The sequence below is a fragment of the Heterodontus francisci genome, chromosome 1 (assembly GCF_036365525.1).
Source record: "Heterodontus francisci isolate sHetFra1 chromosome 1, sHetFra1.hap1, whole genome shotgun sequence".
NCBI classification, from domain to species: Eukaryota; Metazoa; Chordata; class Chondrichthyes; order Heterodontiformes; family Heterodontidae; genus Heterodontus; species Heterodontus francisci.
The window spans coordinates 734579-753987 of record NC_090371.1 but is presented as its reverse complement, the minus strand read 5'-3'; the positions used below and the strand labels follow the sequence as shown (position 1 = coordinate 753987).

Genomic DNA, 19409 nt, shown 5'->3' with positions numbered 1-19409 from the left:
ATCTTCCAGGGACCACTGTCCCGTGGAGGTGCCATATTTTTGCCCAATTTCGGTGTATGTTTTGGCCAAATTAAACTGTTGCTCTACATATTCTTTCAACTGCCGAAGTATTTCATCTTCGGGAACATCAGGTGGGGCTCGCCCCCCTTTGACGGTAGTTGGTAACTGTCGGTTGCCTTCGTCTGTCATTTTATCCATTTGAGTAGGGAAGTAGGTCTCGAGCCGTCAGGCTTTTCCGCCAAGTAGGTATTTCGTCAAATACCGCCAAGTTAGACGTCTATAAAGGGATCTCGAGCCGCACAAGAAAAGGTATCTCCGTCAAATACTGCCAAGGTCGGGATCGTGTGGCAGGGAACCGAAATTTAGACAACGACCAAGGACTTTTAACGTGAAGAGGAATCCCTACCTCCGGGGCGCCGATATAGGTCCGATGTCCAGTGCTTTGGTCTTTATCCTCCAGCGATCCTGCCGACTACGCCAAGTTGTTGGATCCCATTAGTTGCACAAAGAGAGACGAAGTCCGACTGTAGCTTTAAGAAACTTTATTGCAGTACTTAATTGTTACATCTTCAGAAAACTTAACAATGAACTGAACTAAACTGCACTAACCTAAAACTAAAAGCAACACACGCTGAACTAACCCACCTTTTGCACCAAATCAAGCCTTATTATTGTTATTCATACAAATCAGTAACACCTACTCTTTGTTCCCAATTGGTCTACAAACTTCTGCAGTTTCTTGGTGTCGGGGCCTGATTGGGGTACTGTCTTGTCAATTTGTTTTAACTTCTTACTCCAGTTTCCCATCCCCTTATCTCCTTGTGAACCGTTAGGCTGACTGTTATACAAAGGGTTATTATTGAGCAGTATACAGCTGTCCTGATAATTCTGTTTGTTAGTCTGCTTTTGCTGATAAGCTGCCTCTGCAGCTCACTTTAAATGTTCCCATTGTTCTATCCCCATAGTTGTGTTCCCTCACCCACTTACAATTGCATGTCGTTGGCCTTTGGGTTATCCCACACAGAGCTTCTAATTATATGGTACGATATATGGTGAAAGATCACAGACCTGAAACGTTAAATCTGCTTCTCTCTCCACAGATGCTACCTGACCTGCTGAATATTTCCAGCACTTTCTGTTTTTATTTCAAGAAAGCAGTGGTCCTAGCACTGACCCTTGGGGATCACCACTGTCTACCCTTTACCGTGACTCATTTTCTGTGCAAATTTGTGTGCAAATTTGCTCCTCTATCTCCTTCCCACAATTTGGTACCGATAGTATACACTGAGTAATTCGAACCAAATAGATTCTGACTCGGAACCCTCAAGTACATCATCCCTTTTCAGAGCTGTAACAGAGCCATACTGCCACCCTGCTTTTAACCTTTCCCTATTTTTCCTGACTACATTACAACCAGGGATATTAAGTATCCATTCCTCCCGTGTTTGAATTAGGTTTCCATTACTGCTACTAGAACAAAATAAACAGAAAGTGCTGGAAATAGTCAGCACGTCAGGTAAAACTGATGCAAGGTCACAGACCTGAAATGTTAACTCTGTTTCTCTCTCCAGCTGGAATATTTCCAGCACTTTGTTTTTATTTCAGATTTCCAGCATCTGCAGTATGTTGCTTTTACTCCATTACTACTACTATTGGCTTGGGTAGGGAATCGGTTAGGAAATAGGAGGCAGAGAGTAAGGTAAATGGGTATGTACTCAAACTAGCAGGAAATTTGTAGGAGGTTTTACTCAAGTTGGCATCACGTGGTGTCCCCCAGATATCTGTTCTGGGGCCTCAGCTTTTCATTATATATTTATAAATGACCTGACTTGGATGAAGGAATGAAGAGCTGGTATATGTAAGTTTGCTGGTGATATTAAATTAGGTGGCACAGTAAATAGTGTTGATGGGAGCAAAAAGTTGCAAAGCAAGTGAACAAAACAGTGATAAATGGAATTCAATGTATAAAAGTGTGAGATCATCCACTTTGGACCTAAGAAAGATTGATCAGAATATTTTCTGAATGGCAGAAAGCGAGGAACTGTGGATGAGCATGGACTAGGGTCAACTACAGACCCAACTAAAAGCTGGTGGACAGGTATAAAAAAACAATTAAAAAATTGCAAAATAGTGGGGCGGCACAGTGGCGCAGTGGTTAGCACCGCAGCCTCACAGCTCCAGGGACCCGGGTTCGATTCTGGGTACTGCCTGTGCGGAGTTTGCAAGTTCTCCCTGTGACCGTGTGGGTTTTCGCTGGGTGCTCCGGTTTCCTCCCACAGCCAAAGACTTGCCGGTGACTTGCCGTTGTAAATTGCCTCTGCTGTAGGTAGGTGGTAGGGAATATGGGATTACTGTAGGGTTAGTATAAATGGGTGGTTCTTGGTCGGCACAGACTCGGTGGGCCGAAGGGCCTGTTTCAGTGCTGTACCTCTAAATAAATGTTAATGGAATGCTGACCCTTATCTCATGAGGGCTGGAATACAAATGGTAGAGGTTATGTTACAGCTGTACAAAGGTCTTGCGAGACTCCATCTGGAGCACTGGGTTCATTTTTGGGCACTGCACCTTAAGAAGGATATTGTGGCCTTCGAGGCCAATTCACCATACATATGAACATACAAATTAGGAGCAGGAGTAGGCCACTTGGCCCCTCAAGCCTGCTCCGCCATTCAATAAGTTAATGGCTGAACTGATTACTCCACATTTCCACCGACCCCCGATAACCTTTCACCCCCTTGCTTATCAAGAATCGATCGACCTTTGCCTTAAAATATTCAAAGATTTTGCTTTCACTGCCTTTTGAGGAAGAGAATTCCAAAGATTCACGACGCTCTAAGAGAAAAGATTTCTCCTCATCTCTGTCTAAAATGGGCAACCCCTTATTTTTAAACAGTGACCTCTAGTTCTAGATTCTCCCACAAAGGGAAACATCCTTTCCACATCCACCCTGTCAAGACCCCTCAGGATCTTAGGTTTCAATCAAGTTGCCTCTTACTTTTCTAAATTACAGCAGATACAAGCCTAGCCTGTCCAATCTTCCCTCGTAAGACACCCCACCCATTCCAGGTATTAGTCTAGTAAACCTTCTCTGAACTGCCTCCAACACAGAATTGTACTTGGACTGAAATAGGGTTAATTTATGGGGACAGATTACATAAACTAGGCTTATACTCCCTTGAATAGAGAAGGTTTAAGGGCAATCCAATTGAGATGTTTAAGATGATTAAAGAAGTTGATAGGGTTGATGGAGAGTCCAGAACAAGGGAGAATAACTTCAAAATTAGAGCTAGGCTGTTCAGGGGATGACTTCAGGAAGTACTTCTTTACATAAAGGGTAGTGGAAATGTGGAACCCTTGCCTGTAAACAGTTGTTGAGGCTCGGGGGTCAATTGAAAAGTTTAAACTGGAGATGGATAGATTTTTGTTAGGCAAGTGCATTAAGCGTCCTGTAATCAAGGCGGGAATGGAGTTAAGATACAGATCAGCCATGACCTAACTGGCGGAACAGGATTGAAGGGCTTAATGGCCACTTCCTACTACATCGTAATCCTATATGGCACCTTGTACCCAGTACTCACCAACCTTATTTGCTACGTTCTGTGCATTTAGGCACGTGCACGCCATAAAGGCGGGGCTAAAGTGCACGCCATAAAGGCGGGGCTAAAGTGTGGCGAGTCGAAGAGACTTAGCAGTTGGCAGGAAAAAAGACAGAAGCGCAAGGGCAGAGCCAACTGTGTAATAGCCCCGACAAACAATTTCTTCTGCAGCACCAGTGGAAGAGTCTGTCACTCGAGAATTGGCCTTTATAGCCACTCCAGGCACTGCTCCACAAACCACTGACCACCCCCAGGCACTTACCCATTGTCTCTCGAGCCAAGGAGGCCAAAGAAGAAGAAGACTCCAAACCTACCTTCGTTTACCTTGTATTTCATCCCTGTCTGATCCCTCCTTTTTCTGAATTACTCTTTATCCTAGCTACACAATAGACTACTTAACATTTAATGATGACTTGTCAACTCCCCATTATCAGTTGTATAAATCTGAAGTTCAGTTAGAAGGGGAAAAATGTAAAACAAGAAAAGCTCCAAGTGTCACATATTTGCATGCCCAATATAGAAACTTTTTAACGAGCTGTATTGTCTGCCTTTGTGATTTAATATTTCTCTCTGTTTTCCCCTGTTGATTTTTGCAGGGAGGTGTTACAGATTGATCAGTTCTTACAAGAGACAGCAGCACGAGAAGCAAATGCGAAAGTTCGCCTGCAGCAGTTTATTGAGGAACTTTTGGACAGAGCAGACAGGGCCGAAAAGCAGCTAATGGTGATCAGTAGTTGTGGTACGACACCCAATGGCAGTCTGGGAAGGTGCAGCAACCCAGGGGCAAAGGGAATTAGCAGAGAACAGGTTTGTAATATTCAGCAATTGAAAATCAGACCTGAGATGGAACAGAAAGGTGCAGCTACTTGAATTTTTTATTGCTCATTCATAGAATGTAGGCATTTCTGATAAGGCCAGCATTTGTTGCCCATAGCTAATTTCCTTTGAGAAGGTTGTGGTGAGCTTCTTGAACCGCTGCAGTCAATGTGGTGCCTGTACTCCCACAGTGCTGTTGGGTAGTGGGTTCCAGGATTTTGACTAGGTGATGATGAAGGAAGGGATTTCCAAGTCAGGATTTTGTGGGACTTGGAGGTGACCTTGCAGCTGCCACCTGCTGCCCTTGTCATAGTAGAGGTCGCCAGTTTGGATGGCGCTGTTCTGTTGAAGAAGCCTTGGCGAGTTGCTGCAGCGCATCTTGTAGATCAGGGTTGTCCAAGATATGGCTTGCAGGCCAGAATCTGGCCCGCCAAAGTTTTTCATCCGGCCTTGAATGTAAACTGTACCCAGACCGTTCCTCATCCTCGCCAGGACTGCAGATGAGAAATTTTCCATTGGCTTCTTCTTGCAGACCTGCTTTTAAAAAGAATCGTCACTCAATTTCCCAACTTCAGACAGATTTGGGGTTTTCCAGCAGCTTCTGACTTTTTAAAAACTTTTGAAACTGTGAAACTGACAGGGCGACTTTATTTAAAAAAAACTGAGCAACCAGAAAGCTGCTGTGCTGAGTGTTCCTGCCTCCTACAGCTATCAGAGAGAGATGGGGGGGGGGGGGGGGGGAGAGAAAGAGAGGGGGGAACAGAGAGTGTGAGAGAGAGAGGAGGGACAGAGAGAGAGGGGGGAATGGGGGGGGGGGGGAACAGAGAGTGTGAGAGAGAGCAGTGACAGGGAGCGAGAGAGGGACCGTGAAAGGGAGAAGGGCGACAGAGAGGGACTGAGAGCAAGAGATGGACAGAGAGAGAAAGAGAGAGGGTCAGAGAAAGCGAGAGGGGGAAGAGACAGAGAGAGAGAGAGAGAGAGAGAGAGAGAGCGAGCGCAGGGGAAAGGGAGAGAGAATACTCAGCCTATGACCTGCCCTTGTAGCCACTGTATTTATTGTAGCATCATAGAATGGTTGCAGCACAGAAGGAGGCCATTCAGCCTGTCGTGTCTGTGTTGGTCTCTACAAGAGCAAATTACCTAGTCCCACTTACTTGCCTTTTCCCCGTAGCCCTGGACATTTTTTCTCTTCAGATAATGAGGTGAGAGTGAGAGTAACTGTCCTTGACATTAGAACAAAGAACAGTACAGCACAGTGTAGTTGGAACTTGTAGAGAGAGAGAAAAGTGACCAAGATCACTCCTGACAGATGGACCTATCAGGAATACTCTGCATTGCTACGACAAGTGTGCAGACAAACATTGACTACTTGTGCAAGCAAAAATTTTTTAGTTCAGAGATGCGGCACTGAAACAGGCCCTTCGGCCCACCGAGTCTGTGCAGACCATCAACCAACCATTTATACTAATCCTACACGAATCCCATATTCCAATAACATCCCCACCGGTCCCTATATATTTCCCTACCACCTACCTCTACTAGGGGCAATTTATAATGGCCAATTAACCTACCAACCTGCAAGTCTTTGGCATGTGGGAGGAAACCGGAGCAACCGGAGGAAACCCACGCAGACACAGGGAGAACTTGCAAACTCCGCACAGGCAGTACCCAGAATCGATCCCGGGTCCCTGGAGCTGTGAGGCTGCAGTGCTAACAACTGCGCCACTGTGCCGCCCAGTGTGTCTCTGTGTTACTGCGTGTCAAAAGAACAAAGAACAAAGAACAAAGATAATTACAGCACAGGAACAGGCCCTTCGGCCCTCCAAGCCTGCGCCGATCCAGATCCTCTCTCTAAACATGTCGCCTATTTTCTAAGGTTCTGTATCTCTTTTCTTCCTGCCCATTCATGTATCTATCTAGATACATCTTAAAAGACTCCATCGTGCCCGCATCTACCACCTCCGCTGGCAATGCGTTCCAGGTGCCCACCACCCTCTGCGTAAAGAACTTTCCACGCATATCCCCCCTAAACTTTTCCCCTTTCACTTTGAACTCGTGTCCTCTAGTAATTGAAACCCCCACTCTGGGAAAAAGCCTCTTGCTATCCACCCTGTCTATACCTCTCATGATTTTGTACACCTCAATCAGGTCCCCCCTCAACCTCCGTCTTTCTAATGAAAATAATCCTAATCTGCTCAACCTCTCTTCATAGCTAGCGCCCTCCATACCAGGCAACATCCTGGTGAACCTCCTCTGCACCCTCTCCAAAGCATCCACATCCTTTTGATAATGTGGCGACCAGAACTGTACGCAGTATTCCAAATGTGGCCGAACCAAAGTCCTATACAATTGTAACATGACCTGCCAACTCTTGTACTCAATGCCCCGTCCGATGAAGGAAAGCATGCCGTATGCCTTCTTGACCACTCTATTTACCTGCGTTGCCACCTTCAGGGAACAGTGGACCTGAACACCCAAATCTCTCTGGACATCAATTTTCCCCAGGACTTTTCCATTTACTGCATAGTTCACTCTTGAATTGGATCTTCCAAAATGCATCACCTCGCATTTGCCCTGATTGAACTCCATCTGCCATTTCTCTGCCCAACTCTCCAATCTATCTATATTCTGCTGTATTCTCTGACAGTCCCCTTCACTATCTGCTACTCCACCAATCTTAGTGTCGTCTGCAAATTTGCTAATCAGTCCACCTATACTTTCCTCCAAATCATTAATGTATATCACAAACAACAGTGGTCCCAGCACGGATCCCTGTGGAACACCACTGGTCACACGTCTCCATTTTGAGAAACTCCCTTCCACTGCTACTCTCTGTCTCCTGTTGCCCAGCCAGTTATTTATCCATCTAGCTAGTACACCTTGGACCCCAAGCGCCTTCACTTTCTCCATCAGCCTGCCATGGGGAACCTTATCAAACGCCTTACTGAAGTCCATGTATATGACATCGACAGCCCTTCCCTCATCAATCAACTTTGTCACTTCCTCAAAGAATTCTATTAAGTTGGTAAGACATGACCTTCCCTGCACAAAACCATGTTGCCTATCACTGATGAGCCCATTTTCTTCCAAATGGGAATAGATCCTATCCCTCAGTATCTTCTCCAGCAGCTTCCCTACCACTGACGTCAGGCTCACCGGTCTATAATTACCTGGATTATCCCTGCTACCCTTCTTAAACAAGGGGACAACATTAGCAATTCTCCAGTCCTCCGGGACCTCACCCGTGTTTAAGGATGCTGCAAAGATATCTGTTAAGGCCCCAGCTATTTCCTCTCTCGCTTCCCTCAGTAACCTGGGATAGATCCCATCCGGACCTGGGGACTTGTCCACCTTAATGCCCTTTAGAATACCCAACACTTCCTCCCTCCTTATGCCGACTTGACCTAGAGTAATCAAACATCTGTTCCTAACCTCAACATCCGTCATGTCCCTCTCCTCGGTGAATACCGATGCAAAGTACTCGTTTAGAATCTCACCCATTTTCTCTGAGTCCAAGCATAACATTCCTCCTTTGTCCTTTAGTGGGCCAATCCTTTCTCTAGTTACCCTCTTTCTCCTTATATATGAATAAAAGGCTTTGGGATTTTCCTTAACCCTGTTTGCTAAAGATATTTCATGACCCCTTTTAGCCCTCTTAATTCCTCGTTTCAGATTGGTCCTACATTCCCGATATTCTTTCAAAGCTTCGTCTTTCATCAGCCGCCTATACCTTATGTATGCTTCCTTTTTCCTCTTAGCTAGTCTCACAATTTCACCTGTCATCCATGGTTCCCTAATCTTGCCATTTCTATCCCTCATTTTCACAGGAACATGTCTCTCCTGCACGCTAATCAACCTCTCTTTAAAAGCCTCCCACATATCACATGTGGATTTACCTTCAAACAGCTGCTCCCAATCTACATTTCCCAGCTCCTGCCGAATTTTGGTGTAGTTGGCCTTCCCCCAATTTAGCACTCTCCCTTTTGGACCACTCTCGTCTTTGTCCATGAGTATTTTAAAGCTAAATATGCCAAGTATCTCACTAAATCAGTGTCCAACATAGTGATGAGAAAGTAAGTCAATAAATTAACCTTCTCATTGAAAGCTTCTTCACAAAATGCACATTTGTTGTTGTTTTGATTAATAGTAAGATCACTTTTAATGCCCTTATCTTTCCAAAATTGTCTCACCGGCCCCTGATGTAAGACAAAAATGGTATGTGCCCCCCCCCCATGCGAAAAGGTTGGACAACCCTGTTGTAGATGGTACACACTGCTGCCACGGTGTGCCACAGGTGAAGGGAGTGAATGTTTAAAGTGGTTTGGGTGCCAATCAAGCAGGTTGCTTTGTCCTGGATGGTGTTGAGCTTCTTGAGTGTTGGTGGAGCTGCAAGCTGCACCCATAAAGGCAAGTATTCTGTCACACTCCTGATTTGTGCCTTGTATATGGTGGACAGGCTCTGGGGAGTCAGGAGGTCGGTTACTCTCTGCAGAATACTTAGCCTATGACCTGCCCTTGTAGCCACTGTATTTATCGTAGCATCATAGAATGGTTGCAGCACAGAAGGAGGCCATTCAGCCTGTCGTGTCTGTGTTGGTCTCCACAAGAGCAAATTACCTAGTCCCACTTACTTGCCTTTTCCCCGTAGCCCTGGACATTTTTTCTCTTCAGATAATGAGGTGAGAGTGAGAGTGACTGTCCTTGACATTAGAACAAAGAACAAAGAACAGTACAGCACAGGAACAGGCCATTCGGCCCTCCAAGCCTACGCCGATCTTGATGCCTGCCTAAACTAAAACCTTCTGCACTTCCGGGGTCCGTATCCCTCTATTCCCATCCTATTCATGTATTTGTCAAGATGCCTCTCAAACGTCTCTATGGTACCTGCTTCCACCACCTCCCCCGGCAACAAGTTCCAGGCACTCACCACCCTCTGTGTAAAGAACTTGCCTCGCACATCCCCTCTAAACTTTGCCCCTCGCACCTTAAACCTATGTCCCCCAGAAACTGACTCTTCCACCCTGGGAAAAAGCTTCTGACTATCCACTCTGTCCATGCCACTCATAACTTTGTAAACCTCTATTGGGGCGGCACAGTGGCGCAGTGGTTAGCACCGCAGCCTCACAGCTCCAGGGACCCGGGTTCGATTCCGGGTACTGCCTGTGTGGAGTTTGCAAGTTCTCCCTGTGTCTGCGTGGGTTTTCTCCGGGTGCTCCGGTTTCCTCCCACAAGCCAAAAGACTTGCAGGTTGATAGGTAAATTGGCCATTATAAATTGTCACTAGTATAGGTAGGTGGTAGGGAAATATAGGGACAGGTGGGGATGTTTGGTGGGAATGTAGGATTAGTATAAATGGGTGGTTGATGTTCGGCGCGGACTCGGTGGGCCGAAGGGCCTGTTTCAGTGCTGTATCTCTCTAATCTAATCTCTAATGTCGCCCCTCCACCTCCGTCGTTCCAGTGAAAACAATCCAAGTCTATCCAACCTCTCCTCATAGCTAATGCCCTCCAGACCAGGCAACATCCTGGTAAACCTCTTCTGTACCCTCTCCAAAGCCTCCACGTCCTTCTGGTAGTGTGGCGACCAGAATTGCACGCAATATTCTAATTGTGGCCTAACTAAAGTTCTATACAGCTGCAGCATGACTTGCCAATTTTTATACTCTATGCCCCGACCGATGAAGGCAAGCATGCCGTATGCCTTCTTGACTACCTTATCCACCTGCGTTGCCACTTTCAGTGACCTGTGGACCTGTACGTCCAGATCTCTCTGCCTGTCAATACTCCTAAGGGTTCTGCCATTTACTGTATACTTCCCACCTGCATTAGACCATCCAAAATGTATTACCTCACATTTGTCCGAATTAAACTCCATCTGCCATTTCTCCGCCCAAGTCTCCAACCGATCTATATCCTGCTGTATCCTCTGACAATCCTCATCACTATCCGCAACTCCACCAACCTTTGTGTCATCCGCAAACTTACTAATCAGACCAGCTACATTTTCCTCCAAATCATTTATATATACTACAAACAGCAAAGGTCCCAGCGGAACACCACTAGTCACATCCCTCCATTCAGAAAAGCACCCTTCCACTGCTACCCTCTGTCTTCTATGACAGAGCCAGTTCTGTACCCATCTTGCCAGCTCCCCTCTGATCCCATGTGACTTCACCTTTTGTATCAGTCTGCCATGAGGCAGCATTTGTCCGAGTATGGCATCAAGGAGCCCTAGCAAAACTGGAGTCAATGGGAATCGGGGTAAAACTCTCTATTGTTGGAGTCACACCTAGTGCAAAGGACGATGGTTGTGGTGTTGGAGGTCAATCATCTGAGCTCCAGGACATCACTGCAGAAGTTCCTCAGGGTAGTGTCCTCGGCCCAACCATCTTCAGCTGCTTCATCAATAACCTTCTTTCAATCATAAGGTCAGAAGTGGGGATGTTCGCTGATGATTGCACAATGTTCAGCACCATTTGCGACTCCTCAGATACTGAAGCAGTCCGTGTTGCAATGCAGCAAAACCTGGACAATATCCAGGCTTGGGCTAATAAGTGGCAAGTAACAGTCGCACTACACAAGTGGCAGGCAATGACATGTCTAACAAGAGAGAATCTAACCATTTCCCCTTGACATTCAATGGCATTACGATCACTGGATCCCCCCACTATCAACATCTTGGGGGTTACCATTGACCAGAAACTGAACTGGAGTAGCTGGATAAATACTGTGGCTGCAAGAGCAGGTCAGAGGCTGGGAATCCTGTAGCGACTAACCCACCTCCTGACTCCCCAAAGCCTGTCTATCATCTACAGGGCACAGGTCAGGAGTGTAATGGAATACTTTCCACTTGCCTGGATGGTGCAGTTCCAACTACACTCGAGAAGCTGGAGACTATCCTGGACAAAGCAGCCCCCTTTGATTGTCACCCCATCCACAAACATTCACTCCCTCTACCACTGCGTACAGTAGCAGCAGTGTGTACCATCTACAAGATGCACTGCAACAATGCATCAAGACTCCTTACACAACACTTTCCAAACCCGCGACCTCTACCACCCAGAAGGACAAGGGCAGCAGTTGCATGGAAACACCACCACCTGCAGGTTCCCCTCCAAGCCACACACCATCCTGACTTGAAACTATATCGCCGTTCTTTCACTGTCACTGGGTCAAAATCCTGGACCTCCCTTCCTAACAGCACTGTGGGTGTACCTACCCCACATGGACTGCAGCAGTTCAAGAAGGCAGCTCATCACCACCTTCTCGAGGGCAATTAGGGATGGGCAATAAATGCTGGCTTTGTCAGTGACGCACATATCCCACAAACGAATAAAAAAAACTTATCAAATTCTCTTTTGCAACCCATGACTGAATCTGCCTCCACCACATGGCTGATCCAGTTAAGTTTCTGGTCAAGTAGTGAAATGTGTTATTCTACAATAAAAAGGGCATATTGAAGATGATTTCTCCTTTTTCCCTCTCCTGACAGGATGGCAGATCCAGGAACTTTGAGCACGATGGGACTTGGCCACATCAGCCAGTTTCAATGTACAGATTTGCGTTGCACCAGGACTGTGTCTTAATAATCGATAAAGATAAACTATTTCCACTGGTTGGAGATTCTAAAACTAGGGGGCATAGTCTAAAAATTAGGACGAGACTGTTCAGGAGAGATGTTAGGAAGCACTTCTTCATGCAAAGGGTGGTAGAGGTTTGGAACTCTCTCCCACAAATAGCAGTTGAAGCTAGAACAGTTGTTAATTTTAAATCTGAGATAGATTTTTGTTAAGCAAAGATATTAAGGGATATGGAGTTTGGCCGCGGATCAGCCATGATCTCACTGAATGGCGGGACAGTCTCGAGCGCCTGAATGGCCTACTCCTGTTCTTATCTTCCTATGTTCCTATGTGCTTATAGAGCCAGTTCTGTATATGTGCTGAGTTAGCTTAGCTTCATTGGTACAACTCTTGCCTCTAAGTTAGATGTCTGTGACTTCCATCTGTGGCTTGAGAGCAGTCAGCACACAGTGAAGGCAGAAAAGAGTGCATGTAAAGAAAATGCAGAAGTTGGGAAATTGGTGCAACTGGGAACTCAATGCAGATGATAATCGAGGTGCTTGTTTTTAACTCCAGTACATATAGTGGTTCGTATAAACTTGAGGCAGTAAGTATTTAAAATATTTGCCCAGTGTTTTAGTGGTCGGTGCAAGTTATTCACAATAATTACAGCGCTGAAGGAGGCCACTTGGCCCATCGTGTCCATACCGGCTTTCTGAAAGAGCAACTCCCTCAGTTCCATTCCCCTGCCTTCTCCCATAACCCTGCACATTCTTCCTTTTCATATGCCTGTCTAGTTCCCTTTTGAATGCTTCAATTGAACCTGCCTCCATTACGTTCTCAGGCAGCACATTCCTGACCTTAACCACTCACTATGTGAAAAGGTTTTTCCTCGTGTCACTTTTGCTTCTCTTACCGAATATTTTAAATCTGTGCCCTCTCGTTCTCGATCCTTTCATGAGTGGGAACAGTTTTTCTCTCTATCTTCTCTGTCCAGACCCCTCATGATTTTGAATACCTCTATCAAATCACCTCTCATCCTTCTCTTCAAGGAAAACAGTCTGAACTTCTCCAGTCTACCTTCATAACTGAAATTCCTCAACCCTGAAACCATTCTCGTGAATCTTTTGTGTACTCTCTCCAATGCCCTCATATTTTCCTAAAGTCCGGCGCCCAGAATTGGACGCAGTGCTCCAGCTAAGGCCGAACTAGTGTCTTATACGAGTTCAGCATAACCTCCTTGCTCTTGTATTCTATGTCTCTATCAATAAAGCCCACGATGCTGTATGCTTTATTAACCACTCTCTCAACTTGTCCTGCCACCTTCAATGACCTATGCACATATACACCCAGGTCCCTCTGCTCCTGCATCCCCTTTAGAATTGTACCCTTTATTTTATAAAAGCAAAATACTGCGGATGCTGGAAATCTGAAATAAAAACAAGAAATGCTGGAACCACTCAGCAGGTCTGGCAGCATCCGTGAAAAGAGAAGCAGAGTTAACGTTTCGGGTCAGTGACCCTTCTTCGGAACCCTTTATTTTATGTTGTCTCTCCATGTTCTTCCTACCAAAATGAATCACTTCATATTTCTCTGCATTGAATTTCATCTGCCACCTGTCTGCCCATTCCACCAACTTCTCTATGTCCTTTTGAAGTTCAACACTATCCTCCTCACAGTTCGCAATGCTTCCAAGTTTCGTATCATCTGCAAACCTTGAAATTGTGCCCAGTACACCAAGGTCTAGGTCATAATATATATCAGGAAAATCAAGGTTCCCAACACTGATCCCGGGGGAACTCCACTACAAACATTCCTCCAGCCTGATAAACATCCATTAACCACTACTCTTGGTTTCCTGTCACTCAGCCACTTGCGTATACATGTTGCTACTGTCCCTTTTATTCCATGAGCTACGGGTAGGCGGTGGCGTCGTGGTATTATCACTGGACTAGTAACCCAGAGACCAAGGGTATTTCTCTGGGAACATGGGTTCGAATCCCACCACAGCAGAAGGTGGAATTTGAATTTAATTAATAAATCTGGAATTAAAAGCCAGTCTAAAGGCCATGAAACCATTGTCGATTGTTGTAAAAACCCATCTGGTTCACTAAGGTCCTTGAGGGAAGGATATCTGTTGTCCTTACCTGGTCTGGCCTATATGTGACTCCAGACCCACAGCAATGTGGTTAACTCTTACATGCCCTCTGAAATGGCCTGGCAAGCCACTCAGTTGTACCTAACCGCTATGAAGTTAATAAAAAGGAATGAAACCGGACCGACCACCCGGCATCGACATAGGCACCGGAAACGACAACGGCAAACCCAGCCCTGTCGACCCTGCAAAGTCCTCCTTACTAACATCTGAGGGCTTGTGCCAAAGCCTGACAGTCATACTCACGGAATCATACCTCACAGACAATGTCCCAGACACTGCAATCACTAGCCCTGGGTATGTCCTGTCCCATTGGCAAGACAGACCCAGCAGAGATGGTGGCACAGTGCTATACAGTAGGGAGGGAGTGGCCCTGGGAGTCCTCAACATCGACTCCAGACCCCATGAAGTCTCATGACATCAGGTCAAACATGGGTAAGGTAACCTCCTACTGATTACCACCTACCGCCCTCCCTCAGCTGATGACTCAGTACTCCACCATGTTGAACACCACTTGGAGGAAGCACTGAGGGTGGCAAGGGCACAAAATGTACTCTGGGTGGGGGACTTCAATGTCCATCACCAAGAGTGGCTCGGTAGCACCACTACTGACCGAGCCCTAAAGGACATAGCTGCTAGACTGGGCCTACGGCAGGTGGTGGGGGAACCAACACGAGGGAACAACATACTTGACCTCGTCCTCACCAATCTGCCTGCTGCAGATGCTTCTGTCCATGACTGTATTGGTAGGAGTGACCACCGCACAGTCCTTGTGGAGACGAAGTCCTGCCTTCACATTGAGGATACCGTCCATCGTGTTGTGTGGCACTATCACCATGCTAAATGGGATAGATTTCAAACAGATCGAGCAATGCAAAAATGGGCATCCATGAGGTGCTGTGGGCCATCAGCAGCAGCAGAATTTAACTCAACCACAATGTGTAACCTCATGGCCCAGCATATCCCCCACTCTACCATTACCATCAAGCCAGGAGACCAACCCTGGTTCAATGAAGTGTGCAGGAGGGCATGCCAGGAGCAGCACCAGGCATACCTCAAAATGAGGTGTCAACCTGGTGAAGCTACACAGGACTATCTGCGTGCCAAACTGCGTAAGCAGCATGCGATAGGCAGAGTTAAACGATCCCATAACCAACGGATCAGATCTAAGCTCTGCAGTCCTGCCACATCCAGCCATGAATGGTGGTGGACAGTTAAACAACTAACTGGAGGAGGTTGCTCCACAAATATCCCCATCCTCAATGATGGGGGAGCCCAGCACATCAGTGCGAAAGACAAGGCTGAAGCATTTGCAACAATCTTCAGCCAGAAGTGCCGAGTTGGTGATCCCTCTCGGCCTCCACCTGAAGTCCCCAGCATCACAGATGCCAGACTTCAGCCAATTCGATTCACTCCGCGTGATATCAAGAAACGACTGAAGGCACTGGGTACTGCAAAGGTTATGGGCCCTGACAATATTCCGGCAACAGTACTGAAGACCTGTGCTCCAGAACTTGCCGCGCCCCCAGCCAAGCTGTTCCAGTACAGCTACAACACTGGCATCTACCCGGAAATGTAGAAAATTGCCCAGGTATGTCCTGCACACAAAGTGCAGGACAAATCCAACCCGGCCAATTGCCGCCCCATCAGCCTACTCTCCATCATCAGTAAAGTGATGGAAGGTGTCATCAACAGTGCCATCAAGCAGCACTTGCTTAGCAATAACGGTCAGTTTGGGTTCTGCCAGGACCACTCAGCTCCTGACCTCATTACAGCCTTGGTTCAAACATGGACAAAAGAGCTGAACTGGAGAGGTGAGGTGAGAGTGACTGCCCTTGACATCAAGGCAGCATTTGACCGAGTATGGCATCAAAGAACCCTAGCAAAACTGAGGTCTTTGGGAATCACGGGAAAAATCCTCCGCTGGCTGGAGTCATACCTAGAACAAAGGAAGATGGTTGTGGTTGTTGGAGGTCAATCATCTGAGCTCCAGGACATCATCGCAGGAGTTCCTCAGGGTAGTGTCCTTGGCCCAACCATCTTCAGCTGCTTCATCAATGACCTTCCTTCAATCATAAGGTCAGAAGTGGGGATGTTCGCTGATGATTGCGCAATGTTCAGCACCATTCGTGACTCCACAGATACCGAAGCGGTCCGTGTAGAAATGCAGCAAGACCTGGACAATATCCAGGCTTGGGCTGATAAGTGGCAAGTAACATTCGCGCCACACAAGTGCCAGGCAATGACCATCTCCAACAAGAGAGAATCTAATCATCTCCCCTTGATATTCAGCGGCATTACCATCGCTGAATCCCCCACTATCAACATCCTAGGGGCTACCATTGACCAGAAACTGAACTGGATTAGCCATATAAATACCGTGGCTACAAGAGCAGGTCAGAGGCTAGGAATCCTGAGGCGAGTAACTCACCTCCTGACTCCCCAAAGCCTGTCCACAATCTACAAGGCACAACTCAGGAGTGTGATGGAATACTCTCCACTTGCCTGGATGGGTGCAGCTCCAACAACACTCAAGAAGCTCGACACTATCCAGGACAAAGCAGCCCACTTGATTGGCACCCCATCTACAAACATTCACTCCCTCCACCACTGATGCACAGTGGCAGCAGTGTGTACCATCTACAAGATGCACTGCAGCAATGCACCAAGGCTCCTGAGACAGCACCTTCCAAACCAAGCTCTACCAACTAGAAGGACAAGGGCAGCAAATGCATGGGAACACCACCACCTGCAGGTTCACCTCCAAGTCACATACCATCCTGACTTGGAACTATATCGCCGTTCCTTCACTGTCGCTGGATCAAAATCCTGGAACTCCCTTCCTAACAGCACTGTGGGTATACCTACCCGACATGGACTGCAGCGGTTCAAGAAGGCAGCTCACCACTAGCTTCTCAAGGGCAATTAGGGATGGGCAATAAATGCTGGCTTGGCCAGCGTCGCCCACGTCCCATGAATGAGTAAAAAAATAAGTTTGCTCACAATTCTGTCGTGTGGCACTGTATCAAAAATCGAAATATAGAAAATTAGGAGCAGGAGTAGGCCATTTGGCCCTTTGAGCCAGCTCCGCCATTCAATAAGATCATGGTTGATCATCCAAATTCAGTACCCTGTTCCCGCTTTCTCCCCTTGATCCCTTTCGCCCTAAGAACTATATCTAACTCTTGAATATATTTAATGATTTGGCCTCAACTGCTTTCCGTGGTAGAGAATTCCACAGGTTCACCACTCTTTGGGTGAAGAAATCCCTCCTCATCTCTGTCCTAAATGGCTTACCCTTTATCCTTACATTGTGAGCCCTGGTCCTGGACTCCCCCACCATCGGGAACATCCTTCCTGCATCTAGTCTGTCCAGTCCTGTTCGAATTTTGTAGGTTTCTAGGAAATCCCCCCTCTATCTTCTAAACTCTAGCGAATACAAGCCAATTTGACCCAATCTGTCTTCATACGTCAGTCCTACCATCCCAGGAATCAGCCTGGTGAACCTTTGCTGCACTCCCTCTATAGCAAGAACATCCTTCCTCAGATAAGGAGACAAAAACTGCGCACAGTACTCCAGATGTGGTCACTCCAAGGCCTTGTATAATTGCAGCAAGACATCCTTGCGCCTGTACTCGAATCCTCTCGCTGTGAAGGCCAACATACCATTTTCCTTCTTAACTGCCTGCTGTACCTGCATGCTTACTTTCAGCGACTGGTGCACATGGATACCCAGGTCTCGCTGCACCTCCCCCTTTCCCAATCGATCGCCGTTCAGATAATAATCTGCCTTTCTGTTTTTGCCACCAAAGTAGATAACCTCACATTTATCCACATTATACTGCATCTTCCATGTATTTGCCCACTCACTCAACCTGTCCAAATAACACTGGAGCTTCTCTGCATCCTCCTCACAGCTCACACTCCCACCCAGCTTTGTGTCATCTGCAAACTTGGATATATTACTTTTAATTCCCTCATCTCTCTCATTAATATATATTGTGAATAGCTGGGGTCCTAGCACTGATCGCTGCGGTACCCCACTCGTCACTGCCTGCCGCTCGGAAAAAGACCCGTTTATTCCGAGTCTTTGTTTGCTGTCTGCCAACCAGTTCTCTATCCATGTCAGTACCTTACCCCCAATCCCATGTGCTTAATTTTGCACGCTAATCTTTTATGTGGGACCTTATCGAAAGCCTTCTGAAAGTCCAAATAAACCACATCCACTGGTTCTCCCTTATCTATTCTACTAGTTACATCCTCAAAAAATTCCAGTGATTTGTCAAGCATGATTTCCCTTTCGTTAATCCATGTTGACTTTGTCCGATCCTGTCACTGTTTTCCAAGTGCTCTGCTATTACATCTTTTTAACGGACTCTCGCATTTTCCCCACTACTGAGGTCAGGATAACCAGTCTATAATTCCCTGTTTTCTCTCTATCTCCTTTTTTGAATAGTGGAGTTACATTAGCTACCCTCCAATCCGTTCGAACTGTTCCAGAGTCTAAAGAATTTTGAAAAATGACCAGCAGTGCTACTACTATTTCTAGGGCCACTTCCTTAAGTACTCTGCGATGTAGATTATCAGGCCCTGGGGATTTATCGGCCTACAATCCCGTAAATTTCCCGAACACCATTTCCCGACTAGTGTTGATTTCATACCGTTCCTCCTTCTCACTAGACCCTATGTTCCCCAACATTTCTGGGAAGTAATTTGTGTCCTCCTTTGTGAAAACAGAACCAAAATATGTATTTAATTGGTCTGCCATTTCTTTGTTCCCCATTATAAATTCCCCTGTTTCTGGCTGTAAGGGACCCACATTGTTCACTAATCTTTTGAAAGTCCATGTACACCACGTCAACAGCATTGTCCTCATCAACCCTCATTGTTACCTCCTCAAAAAACTCCCAACAAGTTAGTTAAACATGATTTTCCCTTAAGAAATCCATGCTGGCTTTCCTTAATTAACTGGCATTTGTCCATGTGACTATTGATTTTGTTCTGAGTTATTTTTTCTAGAAGTTTCCCTGCCACCGAAGATAAACTGACTGGCCTGGAGTTGCTGGGCTTATATTTACACCCTTTTTTGAACAAGGGTGTATTGTTTGTGGGATTAGATTGGGTGGCTAGTTTTTCCGGCCAGCATGGACATGATGGGCGGAATGGCCTTCTTCTGTGATGTAATTTTTCTATGGTTTGCAATTCTTAAGTCCTCTGATACCACCCCGAGTCTAAGTAAGACTGAAGAAATATGGCCAGTGCCTCTGCGATTTCCACCCTCACT

At 46.4% G+C, this 19409-nt stretch overlaps 1 protein-coding gene across 1 annotated transcript in view; it reads left to right on the top strand.

Moving 5' to 3' along the window:
- fbxo41 (F-box protein 41) overlaps positions 1-19409 on the top strand; it is a 619689-nt gene that overhangs the window by 122543 nt on the left and 477737 nt on the right. The window contains exon 3 of the mRNA XM_068027311.1: positions 4193-4403. Within this exon, the coding sequence (XP_067883412.1) occupies positions 4193-4403 (211 nt within the window). The remainder of the gene's footprint in view (positions 1-4192; positions 4404-19409) is intronic.